General features: G+C 43.4%; 1 protein-coding gene across 1 annotated transcript in view; it reads left to right on the forward strand.

The window, feature by feature from the left end:
- Positions 1–12446, forward strand: part of LOC120417189 (lateral signaling target protein 2 homolog) — a 35531-nt gene extending 23085 nt beyond the window's left edge. Inside the window, exons 2-4 of the mRNA XM_039579157.2 lie at positions 7235–7375; positions 7442–9153; positions 10360–12446. Of these exons, the coding sequence (XP_039435091.1) occupies positions 7235–7375; positions 7442–9153; positions 10360–11221 (2715 nt within the window). The 3' untranslated portion in view covers positions 11222–12446. The remainder of the gene's footprint in view (positions 1–7234; positions 7376–7441; positions 9154–10359) is intronic.
- The last annotated feature ends 1875 nt before the right edge of the window (positions 12447–14321 follow it).

Genomic DNA, 14321 nt, shown 5'->3' on the forward strand with positions numbered 1-14321 from the left:
TTGATGTTTTCTAAGTCTCACTCAAACAACCCACCGTTTTATAATGTCGATATCTCAGCATTGTTATCCGAGCATTCGTTGGTGAAGGTTGTCTGAATCAACATGACTCGTCGCGTCCCGGCGCAAAACGCCGGCAATATTGCCCTACCTGCGGCTCAAGCAGGCAAAAAAGTGGGAATTTCCAAAAGGAAGGTTGAGGCCTCAACTGATGGCCAAAAACCGGGGATTTCCAAAAGAAAGGTGCTTTTGGAAGTGACATCGAACAGCAAAAAGACGAAAAAGAGCGACGGTACTGTACCGATGGATGAGGAGGAGGAGAACTCTTCGTCGCACGAGGAGCAGCTATTGAAGAACAACAAGTTCGCTGGACTGCCTGACGAGGACCAGGTAGCGGAAGCAAAGGAGAATGAAGTGAAACAGCGAAAGGAGAAACTGCCTCCTTTTTATGTGAGGCAATCAGCAGCAACGATCGACTTTCGAGCGGGGCTGGTTGAACTCATCAAGTCTGGGAAAGTCCTAGGCAACATTCGTCTGTGTCAGGACGGATTTAAGGTTCTGGTGCAATCCAGGCAGCACTATCAACTGGTCAAGGATTACTTGACCGAAAACGAGGCGGAGTACTTTACCCATGATGTCGTCATGGATAAGCCGTACAAAATCGTCGTCAGAGGTCTGTACGACATGCCAGTGGAGGAATTAGCTGCCGAGCTAAAAGTTTTGAAACTGGATGTGTTGGCCGTGCACAAAATGAGCCGACGCAACAAAGACATCAAGTACCGTGACCAGCTCTACCTGCTGCATTTGGCTAAGGGATCGACGACGCTTCCTGAGCTGAAGGCAATCCGAGCGGTTTTCAACATTATCGTGTCGTGGGAGCGATACCGACCAGTGCATCGTGACGTCACACAATGCTTCAACTGCCTGGGTTTCGGGCACGGTGGTAAGAACTGCCACCTGAAGCGTCGTTGCGCGAAATGTGGTACCGATGCGCACATCACATCCCAGTGCATCCAAGATTCGCTGGTGAAGTGCCTCAACTGCAACGGTGAGCACTCGTCAACCGACCGAAAGTGCCCCAAGAGAGCTGAGTTCGTGAAAATTCGGCAGCAAGCATCGACGAAGAATCAGCCTCAGCGTCGTAGAACTCCTCCAGCCCTGGTGGAGCAAAATTTCCCACCTCTTCAACCGCGACGCCAGGTCCCGAACTTGGCACCGTTGCCGTTGGATCCCAGGAAGAGAGCTGAGATGAATCATCCACGGCCGGGTTCCAGCCAGGAGCCGAGACCGCCACCACCGGGCTTCAGCCAGGAGCCAAGACCAACCCAAGAACCAGCAGTTGAGGAAAATGGTAATGATCTTTACACCTCAACCGAACTCCTCAATATTTTCAAACAGATGTCCGCTGCACTGCGTGGATGCAAAACCAAGACCCAGCAGATTGAAGTGCTGACCTCGTTCGTCATCCAGTATGGATCGTAGGTCCCTCAAGCTGCTGAATTGGAACGCTTGCTCCATTAGGAGGAAGAATTTAGAGCTGGTGGATTTTCTTCGCGAGAAGGAGATCGACGTAGCCGCCATCACGGAAACTCATCTGAAGCCCGGTGAAAAAGTTTATCTGCAAAACTACAAGATCGCGACGCAGCTCGACAGGACCACCTCTGGAGGAGGAGGTGTGCTTGTCGCTGTTCATCGTGATCTCAAGCCACGCCGGCTGCCACACTTTAAGCTGGACATCATCGAGGCCGTTGGGGTGGAAATTCCCACTTCGGTTGGCCCAGTACTCTTCATTGCTGCATACTGCCCACGTCAGGTGAATGCCAGAGATGGTTCAGCAGCAAAACTGAAGGGCGATATCCAGAAGCTGACACGGCGGAGCGCAAAGTACATCATCGCTGGTGACCTCAACGCGAAGCATGAAGTTTGGGGCAACAGCAGGAGGAATCGGAACGGAGTGATTCTGCACAACGATCTGCAAAACGGATACTACAACGTTGTGAGTCCAGATCGTCCAACGAGGGTGGCTCGGTCTGGGAATCACTCAATCATCGATTTCTTCATTACCAATATGGCTGAGAACGTGGCTCATCCTGAGGTGTTTGAAGAGTTGAGTTCTGATCACTATCCGGTGGTTGTGGAGGTTGGAGCTTCCGTTACTCCGCAGCGGCAACCAACCCGGAAAGATTACCACAACGTTGACTGGCAGCAGTTTCAGCAAGTGGTAGACGGCAACATCGACTATGATCAACACCCGGAAACTTCTGCCGATATTGATCGTTCGCTGGAGGTGATCCAGCAGGCTATCAACCAAGCAGAGGCTGCCAACGTTCGGGAGGTTCCTGTTAATTTTAAGGTAACTGATATTGACGTAGATACTAAACACTTGATTAGACTTAGGAATGTTTATAGGAGACAATATCAACGGACTGGGGACTATGACAAAAAGATTTCTGTGAACAATTTGAACAAAATCATACAAGACCGACTTGACACTATCAGAAATCAAGAATTTTCAAAACATGTAAGCCAGCTTGGGAATTATTCAAAACCATTTTGGAAACTTTCAAAAGTTCTTAAAAACAAACCAAAGCCTATTCCTCCTCTTATTGTTGAGGATTCTCCTTTGATTACATCTGAGGAAAAGGCAAATGCACTTGGGCTTCATTTTGTTAGTTCTCATAATCTTGGCGCTTCCATGACCAGCCGTAAAGAAACATCAGTTGCCAATAGTATTTCAACAATTAATAACTCTACCTTTGAATTTCCAGCAGATTCCCATGTTTCTGGTGAGGAAGTCAAAGTTGCAGTAAAACAAATGAAAAATATGAAAGCTCCTGGCTTTGATAACATTTTTAATCTGGTGTTGAAAAAACAGAGTGATCAGTTCTTTCAACATCTAGCCAATATTTTCAATAAATGTTTGCAACTTGGTTACTTCCCTACCAATTGGAAGCTGGGCAAAGTCATACCAATTTTGAAGCCTCAAAAAGATCCAACGTCGCCAACAAGTTATCGTCCCATTAGTCTTTTGAGTAGTCTGTCCAAACTCTTTGAGAAGGTCATCTATTCAAGGCTTTTGGATTTTACCAACGATAATAATATAATTTTGAATGAGCAGTTTGGCTTCCGCAAGGGACATAATACTGCTCATCAGCTTACGAGAGTAACCAAAATCATCAAGCAGAACAAGCTTGAGTCTAAATCAACTGCTATGGCTTTGTTGGATGTTGAGAAGGCTTTTGACAATGTTTGGCATGATGGTTTGATACATAAACTGTATTTATACGGTTTTCCAATGTATCTTATCAAAATTATCCAGCACTATCTTTCGGAGAGATCGTTCAGGGTTTTTCTGAATGGGATTGCTTCTGGATTATTCAACATTGATGCGGGGGTTCCCCAAGGAAGTATTCTTGGACCACTTCTGTACAATATTTTTACATCTGATTTGCCTACTCTTCCTGGTAATGGTGTGTTGTCACTTTTTGCTGATGACACTGCCGTTATTTATAAGGGTAAAATAACCAGATATTTAGTTGGCCGTCTTCAGAAGGGTCTTGACGTTCTTTCCGAATACTTTGGCGACTGGAAAATTCGCATAAATGCAGCCAAAACTCAAACCATCATTTTTCCACTTTCCAAATCGGCCAGATTTGCCCCAAAGGATGATGTTTTGATTAAAATGAATGATGTTTCGATACCCTGGTCAAAGGAAGTTGTCTATTTAGGTCTCATACTTGACTCGAAACTTTTGTTTCGGCAGCATGTAGACAAAATATTGAACAAGTGCAGCATTCTCATCAGGTGTTTGTATCCTTTAATTAACAGAAAATCAAAGCTTTCTTTGAAAAATAAGTTAGCTGTTTACAAACAAATAATTTACCCCGTTATTGAGTATGCAGTACCTGTTTGGGAGTGTTGCGCTAGAACTCATAAATTGAAGCTCCAGCGTGTCCAAAACAAGGTACTCAAAATGGTTTTGAATGTTCCTGGCTGGACAAGATCAAGTGAGGTTCATGAATTAGCAGAAGTAAAAACGTTGGATCAGAAGATTCAAGAGAAATGTTTGAAATTCAGGGAAAAATGTGCTATTTCTGAATACCCCTTGATTCAAGGATTGGTTTAGTTTATGGTAAGTTTAAGTTAGTTTTAGGTTAGGTTATGTTTTCTTGACATTTTTTTTTTCCTCATTGTACCTAGTGTTACAAAAATGATAAATCATATACTTTTAAAGTTATGAAAATAAACAGTGTTTAAATCACGAAAAGCAAACTAAAGCTGAAGAGCCACAGCTGACCACTTATTATGTAAACCAAATGTAATTATTATAAGAAAGATTCAATAAAGTATATTTAATTCAAAAAAAAATTCGATATCTCAGCAACTTATGGTTCGATTTACAATGTTAAAATATGAAACATTTGTGAAATTTTCCGATCTTTTCGAAAAAAATATTTTTTCAATTTTAAACCAAGACTAACATTTTAAAAGGGCGTAATATTGAATATTTGGTCCTTTCGAAATGTTAGTCTTGATTTTTTTTAAATATTGTTTTCGAAAAGATCTGAAAATTTCACGAATGTTTCATGTTTTAACATTGAAAATCGGACCATAAGTTGCTGAGATATCGACATAAGAAAATGGTGGGTTGTTTGGGTGAGACTTGGAAAACATCAATTTTGATGTTTTTAAACCTTTTCATGGCAATATCTCAGCAACTAAGGGTCGTATCAACAAAGTTCAAAAAAGCCAAATATAGAGAATTTTCTCAGCTTTTCAAAAATATTTTTTTTGAAAAGTGGGAAAACATGTGCACTAATTAAAAAAAATTAAAAAGTGCGACTATTTTCAAAAAAGTTACCTTAAAAAGGCTTTAACTTGAAAACGGTGCACTTTATCAAAATTTCACTCAAGTATTTTTTGATTGCAAATTTGATTTTACATCAAAAATTAAGTTGAAAAATTTTTGCGACCAATATTTCGATTTTTTGAAAAAATCAGTATTGATTAAAAAAATCATAACTCGGTCAAAGATTTCTGGCAACAACCAGGAAATTTCTGAAAAGTTGGAATTTTATGTCCCCTAAAACATATCAAAAAATTTAAAAAAAATATCAATAGTTTTTTTTGCAAATCAAGTTTAGTTGATCAAAAAATTCCTTCAAAAGATACAGATTTTTGAATTTTCATACATCGTTTTTGTACGGACAGCTGCCAAATTTGTATGGAAAATTATATGGACAAACTTATGATGCAAAATGGCTTCTTTGGGCATACCGAAGGCACCAAAAAAGTTTCAGCCGGATTAAAAAATACAAAAATTAAAATTCAAAAAAAAAGATCGATTTCGTAGAGAATTGCTCCTTATGTAAACCCATTCTTATTTAAACATATTGATGGCTGATCGAGAATGATGCCTTTCAGAGCCTTAAACCTTAACCGATTTGGCTCAACATTTTCACAGTTACTTATTTTTGCCTAAGGAATCGAATCAGGGGGTATCCCTGAGGTCGATATTTTATTGTCCTCTATTGCCCATGCAAAAAAAAAATCTTGTCAACACTAACAATTGCGGTACCGCAGAGAGGATTCTGAGAACGGATCACATTGCAAAAAACCTACAGGTGAGGAAGGGTGCGTGGACATACCGTATCAAACGCTCCGATATACCATTTCAAAAAACTTGCATTGCTTTAAATTTACCTCATATGACTTAAAATGAAAGAAGGTCTATTTAAGAAAAAAAAAATAATTGAAATGCTTTTTGATTGATTTTTTTTATTTTGAAAATAATATTCAAACATTTTTTGTAGTTCGTCTTCAATAAATTTTAAAACTCATATTTTTTTCCAAAATTGTATTTTTGCGAAAATATGTCCATAGTTTTCCTTAGCTCACAGAATCTGATCCAAAAATACAAGAAATAAAAAAAAAAAAAACAAAATAAAATCGTTGAGAAACTGATTCAAAAACCGCATCGTTGCACACAAGGAATTTTCAACATAGTTTTAAGTTTGATTCGATTCATCATCCCTTGATTTGCTCCGATTTCAAACTGCATGTGAACATGTGAAGCAATTCCAGCGGCGCAATTCACGCGATTTTGCAATGAATACCTCAACTTGGCGGACTTTGCAGGTAAAATAGCAATACAATCCGTTCGGCTATGATAATGATGTCGTGGTCCAAGTTTCACACTCTTGTACTAGATTTATTATATGTAGGTATCTCGCTTCGACCGTTTGACCTGCCATGCTCGACTGCACTTGCTGTAACAAGGCGGGAGCTCTTCTTCTTCTTCTTCTTCTATAACAACACACGTGCTGCGGCGGCGGTGTTGTTCTTCGCCAAAGTTGGGGGCCAAACTTGGCCGTACTTGGAAAAAAACTTTTGCCAATTTGATTAACCCTTGGCTGTCAAATTCAAAATAGTAAAAAATTAACCACTTCAACTCCACATCTCAAGTCGCGGGACCAGTTCGCCAATCCGGGTCCTAATTTTCCAAGCTTTCACTCCATAAAACGACGCGTCAACAGAGGGGCGTGAGGGGCAGCCAGCAGTGTAGCGAACCTTATCGAGCGTGGAAAATCCATAAATGTCGCTATCTTGCGAGTCTTTCGCCCCTTTCGTCGGCGCGCAAAAAATAAAAAAACGGTAACAAACGAAGAAACGTGTACAATACACACACACACACACACACACACACACACACACACACACACACAAAAACCACATGGCAGCTGTGTCGTAATCGGATAAAGGGGCCCCCAGACAGACGGATCGCGGCAAAAAGAAATAAACAGGCGAGGTCGTAACTGAATGCTGGTTGGCGTAGGTTTGGGAGGCAACATTGCATGCAATGTTGCGAGCAATTTAATGGCGGGTGGTGTGATTTGGCGATCACTTGGAGTGTTTGAACTGTTGCTATTCGGTTAATTTGAATTTTTATTGGAAATTTTGGTGGTTTTGATGATCGGAGGAAGTGAGCACGCTTCAAAATGCCAAGATTGCTTCAAAGCTATTTTTAGAACAAAAGTTACAGAGTTGTACGGTTTGCCCCGTTGATAACCTAATTCAATAGACTAAACAGCCTTATCGCGTCCAGTTTCGAGTGTGGCTCTCGCAGACTAATTGATTCGATAAGGTGACTCAACAGGTCAAACATGGCTTAACCGCACAAAGATCCGTAATTGTAATCATCACCAATCGCTAATCACACCAATTTCTTGCTTTGCAGGCTGACGACAAATCGCTGCTGGCGCGGTTTTACCACGCGGACCGCGCCCTGACGGCGGTGGCCAGCGAGTTGGACAGCTTCGACGGTCGGGCGGAACCGGTTCGCTGTACCCGGCTGGTCGGACGGTTACGACAGGGGCAGGTTTGTAGCGGTTGAGAGATGCTTTGAAGCTGGACTCGTTTCTGACAGGAGTGTTTTTGCTTTTAGGACCGCGTGCTGGCCATCACGAACCAGATCATGGACGAGCTGCTCGGCGAGGACCGGGCGGCCCGTGCCTTCCGTGCCAAGTTTCCCGAGGAGGTGCTCCAGGAGAGTCTCGCCGGTCAGCTGTGGTTCGGGGCGGAGTGTCTGGCGGCTGGGTCGTCGATCATGAACCGAGAGGTGGAGAGCGCAACGATGCGTCCGCTGGCGAAGGCCGTCACGAAGAGTCTGGACAACGTGCGGAACCTGTTGCGGGAGCAGTGCCTTCGGAACAATACGCCGAACAGTTTGACGCTGCGACTGGACGTGAACGACGCCGCCACGGAGCAGCTGTACGAAAGCTTGAAGATCTTTGACCGGTTGTTTGCCGAGTTTGAGCTGCTGTACGTGAGCGCGATGGTGCAGGTCAAGTCCAAGCAGGAGTACGAGATGCAGGAACTGATTTGCGTACTGTTCTCGGAGACGCTGCAGCGGGCGCTCAAGGTCGGACTGCTCGAGCAGGAACAGGTGGACTCGTACGACCCGGCGTTGATGTTTTCCATTCCGCGCCTTGCCATCGTCGCCGGGTTGGTAATCTTCAAGGAAGGCCCACTGAACATGGACCAACCGGCGGACGACATTTCGGAAATGTTCCGCCCGTTCCGGAAGCTGCTGATCAAGATGCGTGACCTGCTACGGACACTCACCAAGCACGAACTTTACCAGCTGGAGAAGCTGCTGTGCACCAACGAAGAGATCAGTCTGAAGGAGCAACAAATAATCTGTGATGGAAACGAGATTGTCGGCGGTGGTCAGTCACCGTCGGCAGCTCCAAATCCGGCGCGGGACGACACGGTCGTAATCGTGACGACCAGCGCCACTGTAAATAGTAGTGATAATCTGCGCGGACAAGAGCCGGAAGAAGACATCAGTAGCTTTTATACCAGCAACAATCGCCGTACTGTAGATAGTGAACCGAACGAAGATGACGACGTGTCGGAAAGCAACGACGAAGACGAAGACGAGGAAGAAGTTGACGAAGACGACCCAGCCAACATCCTGAAAGATGCCCTGGTCACGTCGGATTGCGCCTCGGGATACCTTATTCCAAACACCAACTTTGGTAACCTGCTGCAGACAAACGAGGCACCCCTCACGGACAGCTTCATCGCCACTGACGAAGAGCTAAAACTAGCCAGCGGAGCAGCGTCCTCGCACGCCCGCATCGAGCAAATCCTCTCCGAAAGCAACCAAAAGCTAACCGACTCCGGCCTCGGTACCGCCAACCCCAGCCTGGACCACTCCCCCGAACTGGAAACGGAACGTCCCGTAACGAGCAGTCACCCAATCGCCCAGTCCTCGTCCTCCTCCTCGGAAGAGGAGGGCGAAGTGGACGAATACGACGAAGACGACAGCGAATCAACGCTCTGCGAGCCGAAATCACATCACACCAAACACCAGCGCCGGCAACGACATCACCACCACCACCACCGGAAGCACTACTCCAAGCATCGGTCGAGTGCGGCCGGATCGGCGGGAACGTCCGGTACGACATGCTTGGCCGCCGAGAGGCAAATCTCGAGCTGTGATACATCACCGTCATCGGGCGGACTGCCGAGCGAGTGCGGAAGCAGCACCAGCGGGGGAAGCAGCGGCAGCAGTAGCGGTGGAAGCGGGGACGCGGATGCGGCGCAGGAAGTGGCGATGGCCATCCGGGCTGCTGGGAGGATAAAGTTCAAGTGAGTATTTGAGGGTTGTTTATGTGTTTGAGATGAAATTTGTAAGGAACTCCCATTTGTTAGAGAAGAAATTTGTAAAGAACTCTCATTTGTTAGAAAGCAAATCCGTATAGAACTCACATTTGTTAGAGAGAATGTTCGTATAGAACTCACATTTGTTAGAGACGATATTTGTTAAGAACTCCCATTTGTTAGAGACGTAATTCGTAAAGAACTCCCATTTGTTAGAAAGGAACTTCGTAAAGAATTTGTTAGAGACGAAATTCGTATGGAACTTCCATTTGTTAGAGAAGAAATTTGTAAAGAACAACCATTTGTTAGACAAGATGTTCGTAAAGAACTCCAATTAGTTAGAAATGAATTTTGTAAGCAACTCTCGTTTGTTAGATACGTAATTCGTAAGGAACCTGAGTTGTTAGAGAGAAATTCGTAAGGAACCTGAGTTGTTAGAGAGAAATTCGTAAGGAACCTGAGTTGTTAGAAAAAAATTCGTAAAGAACTACCATTTGCTAGAGAGAAATTCGTAAAGAACTCCCATTTGTTAGAGACGTTATTCGTAAAGAAATTCGTATAGAACTCCCATCTAACCGAAAGGAACTTCATAAAAAACTCCCATTTGTTAGAGATAAATTTGTAAAGAACTCCCATTTGTTAGAGACGTTATTCGTAAAGAAATTCGTATAGAACTCCCATCTGACCGAAAGGAACTTCATAAAGAACTCCCATTTGTTAGAGATAAATTTGTAAAGAACTCCCATTTGTTAGAGACGTAATTCATAAACAACAAGAGATGTTATTCGTAAAGAAATCTTATTTGTAAAAAAGGAACATTATAAAGAACTCCCATTTTTTAGAGATAAATTCGTTAAGAACTTCAATTTTGTTGAGAGAAATTCGTTAAGAACTCCCATTTGATGAGATGAAATTCGCAAGGAACTCCCATTTGTTAGAGAAAAAATCGTAAATAACTTCCATTTGTTAGACAAGATGTGCGTAAAGAACTCCAACTAGTTAGAAATGAACTTCGTAAGGAACTCCCATTTGTTAGATACGTAATTCGTAAGGAACCTGCGTTGTTAGAGAGAAATTCGTAAAGAACTCCCATTTGTTAAAGACGAAATTCGCAACGAACTCCCATCCATTAGATACGTCCGCAACAAACGTAAAGTGCCCTAATTCGCTTCAATAACTGCTCACCTGTTTTAGGACCACGGAGAACCTGCTGCACCGCCTGTTTGTGTGCATCGCCGGCGTCGCGGACCAGCTGCAGACCAACTTTGCCGCTGACCTGCGCCAGATGCTGAAGAGCGTCTTCGTGATCAACTCGTCCCCACCGGAGCCGGAAGACCCACCGGAACCGGCTGCCAACTCGACGGACAAACCCAAGGAGCCGGACCCGGCCGATCTGTTCGAGTTCCGCGCCAGCGAACAGGACGTCATCACGAACAGTGGCGGTTCCAGCCAAAGCATTTACTCCGCCGAGGAGGTCAACGCGGAAGATCCGCACGATTCGGTGTTCGGGTCACCGCCGGGAGGTGCCTCACCGGTGCGAGCATCGTCCGCTCCGCGCACCATGATGACGACCGCGGCCAGCAGTGAGAACGGAAGCGTGACGGTGAACGTGTCGGTATCGGTTGTGACCGCCGGAAGTGGTGGCTCGGGAAGCGGCTCGAGCCGGAGTTCTCAGGAGCGCAGCGTTAGTCTGAGTGAAACGTCGATCGTGGTTGAGGGCAGTGGTGGCAATACCCGAAGACATAGCGCCATCGGTACCAAGGGAGAGTACGGCCGAAGTCGGTCCAGTCCGAGCAGTCCGGTCAACGTGGGCAGCATGATGGAGGAGCGTCGCATGCCGGAGGCTCCTCCGCGGTGGATTCCGGACGGGGACGCGCCCCGCTGCATGGCTTGTGCTTCGTCGTTTACGCCTTTCCGGAGGCGTCATCACTGCCGGAACTGTGGCGGAGTGTTCTGCGGTGGGTGCTCGAGCGCGTCGGCTCCGCTGCCCAAGTACGGGTTAACCAAGGCGGTCCGCGTCTGTCGGGAGTGCTTTGTACGCGAGGTTGGCGTCTGAGCTGGGTTCTAGAGTTAGATTGTGTTGAGGTTTTCTGTGTTTTTTTTGTTTTTCTTTTCTTGACGAAACCGTTTTTATACACATACAAAGAAAATATTATTTTTGTTTTGCTTTAGGAAATATGTTATAAGACAAAAGCTCTTTGATTCAAGATTTTACAGTTTTCTTTGATAGCTGAATTATCCGTGGTAACCAGCTTCCGCTCGATGGAACAGTGCAGAATGTTGTGTCAAACATGACGAAGTCTTGCGGATTTTGGATACCTCAGTTCCCCCTGAACCGAATGTAACTATTGTGGCTTTTTGTACAGTTGTTTCCTCGCTCTTGTCGATATCTAAATAAATAAAACAAGTTATTTAAAGACATGATATGAATTGTGTTCACAACTAGCAAAAAAAACAGATCGTACTTTTTCACCCCACTTTCCGACTACCGCGTAAGTAAACCAACGATCAAATGATGTCCTCTTAAGTTTTGTGTTTATTTTCTCCGCCGAATTACACAACCACATACATTCCTTCGACACGAAATGCGCGTATTTGTACATACATAGACAGTGGAATCCAAACTCAAAAAACCAAAAGACTTGACTTTTCGTTCAGTGCGGTTACGTTTCAGTCCTTGTGTACGATTAAAAACTATACAAATTATAATCATGGAGGAAACATACATTCATAAAAAGCGCCGACAAACATAATATACTACCACTAAATCTATTAAACTTGCAGAAAACGAGAAAATATCAATGCAATATCACGCGTTAAACGAGCACCTTACTTCAACATGTACGGAAAAATCGTGTATTCAAAATCTTCTTTTCTGTCAAAAAAATCTTGAAGCAAAGAAAAAAGCTAAAAAAATTAATTTAAAAAAAAACATTGGAGTGATATCTTTTTTACGAAGAAAACAAAAAAAAAACGAAGAATGTTATATATACATATATTTCCGCGAGCGTGAACGGCAACAGAGACGGTAATTTAACTATATACTTTTGTGAATAGATATGAAAAACCAAGCGCATTACTAGCAGCAGAATCCTAGTGGCTATTTTCCCAAATAAAGAAGAAGAAAAACAGTCAAAGTGATAAATAAATGGAAGAAAATCAGAAAAGTGCAGGTATCAGTTCTGATTGATGCCGCTGCAAGGAAAAAAAAGTTGAAGCTAAGCAAGTGGCAACTTGAATTATTGCTAGGGCTGAATAAAGGAAAAGTGATAAAAAAAAACTATTAGAAAGTCGTTGCAAGCAGTAGTGAAATATCACCGTCCCTAAAAGATGTATCTGAACAATCTTGTTTGGGAAAATTAATCGAGAACACGTATAAATTAGAGACGAAATTCGTAAGGAACTCCCATTCGTTAGAAACGAGATTTGTAAAGAACTCCCACTTCAAAGTGATAAAACTCTCATAGGCTACTCTCAAATGCTATAAAATGCTTTTTTCTCCAGGACATTTATTTCCGGATTCGGCGTCGGGATTTTTGATTGATTCATCTGTTAGATATGAGTTTCATAAATAATTCGTATACATTAGAGGCAAAAACCAAAAGAAAAACTCCCATTTGTTCTAAACTCAGTGATAAATGTCTCCCGATTTAAAAGATAAAAGCTTTTATAAGTTAGAGACGAAATTCGTAAGGAACTCCCATTGTTTAGAAACGCAAGTGGTAAAGAACTCTTACTTGATAGAGATTGAAATCCTAAAAGAATATATGCAGACACAATGCATCAGGATTTTTCATCAGAATCGAGTTACTTCAGGTCCTCGACTCTGAAGTCGGTGTTCGGGAAATGCTATCGTGACTAGCTTACACGGCAAAACTTTCAGTCGTTTGCATATAGTCCAGGCGTTATCCGCTAGCTGAGATTGTCTGCAGTCTGTTTAGCAAGGACAGCAACCGACAAGCACAGACACATGTTTATGTTTAATTGTTGTTTTGTAATAAGTATCCACTGTTTATAGTTTGTATAAGATTTACTATTTATTTGAAAATGTTGTTGACACTTTTCTTGCTTATAGATTTCTTCGTACTGCTAGTAAAATCCACGTGAAGTCGTGAACCTGCTCTGACATCACTCAGGGGTCATCCCTCGCAGGCGGCCATGATTGGAAGTGTCATTAGGCGGGCACGTGTGCGTGTATGCCTGTGTGTTCGTACTGATTAAAGCTGAAAAAGGCCAAAAGGGCATCAATTCATTTGCGATCGGAAACTAAATGGGGAGGTGGAATTGCACAAAAAAAAAGCAAAACTTAATCAAGGAGTGGCTCCACAATGACAGCGAAATGATGGCAGGCTGACATTTCACCCCACTCACACAGACGATGCCAACAATTGCCATCCAAGGGAGAGGGCACCTTAATTGCACGTTACTTTGTCTATTGCGCGCAACAACACAACCACAATCAGAGTAGGCGCCCGGCACCGGTGATCAAGGAAAAGCCAACTTTGTTCCGTGCGCGCGGGACTTTAATTTTCCGGTGTCGCATGCAGGTAATTGCAAAAAATGTGTGTGACTGGCTGTGTGACTTAAGCCATTATCATAAGTGATTGCAGCATGGCGACGAGGTGATTGAATTTTCAATTAAGGTCCAAATGATGGGCAAAGTTTGCGTTGCATCAGCAGTGCATTTTCGTTCGCGAAGCGAAGTACGGTCTAATTTCAGAAACCGCAAACTGCGAGATGAAATGATGACCGTTGCAAAAGAATGTTTGCCTGCTTTTGAGAGACACTGAGACGCAAAAGTGAAAACATGTTGAATCATTCCACATCGAAGCGAAGAACAAGACAAAAAAGCAAGCGCGATATAATGACGATCTTTGCTGAACGAAGCATTACAATTATTTGCAATTAACAATGGACACGGCTAGGTTAGCGATTCTGGGAATTACCTTTTTATTTTGTTTAGCTTGTAGTTTAGTTTGGTAGAATTTCTTTTTGTTTTTTTTTTTGAATTTGAAGATTGAAAATAAGTCTGAATTTATCTTTCATCATGATTTTAGCACCAGATTGCCCACTCATGTCGATAAACACTTTCGTAAACAAATTTGTCATTGAAGCATATGCCGTCGCGCACCGTTCGTTGTATCAGCTGAATCGGA

The sequence above is a fragment of the Culex pipiens genome, chromosome 1, assembly GCF_016801865.2.
Source record: "Culex pipiens pallens isolate TS chromosome 1, TS_CPP_V2, whole genome shotgun sequence".
NCBI classification, from domain to species: domain Eukaryota; kingdom Metazoa; phylum Arthropoda; class Insecta; order Diptera; family Culicidae; genus Culex; species Culex pipiens.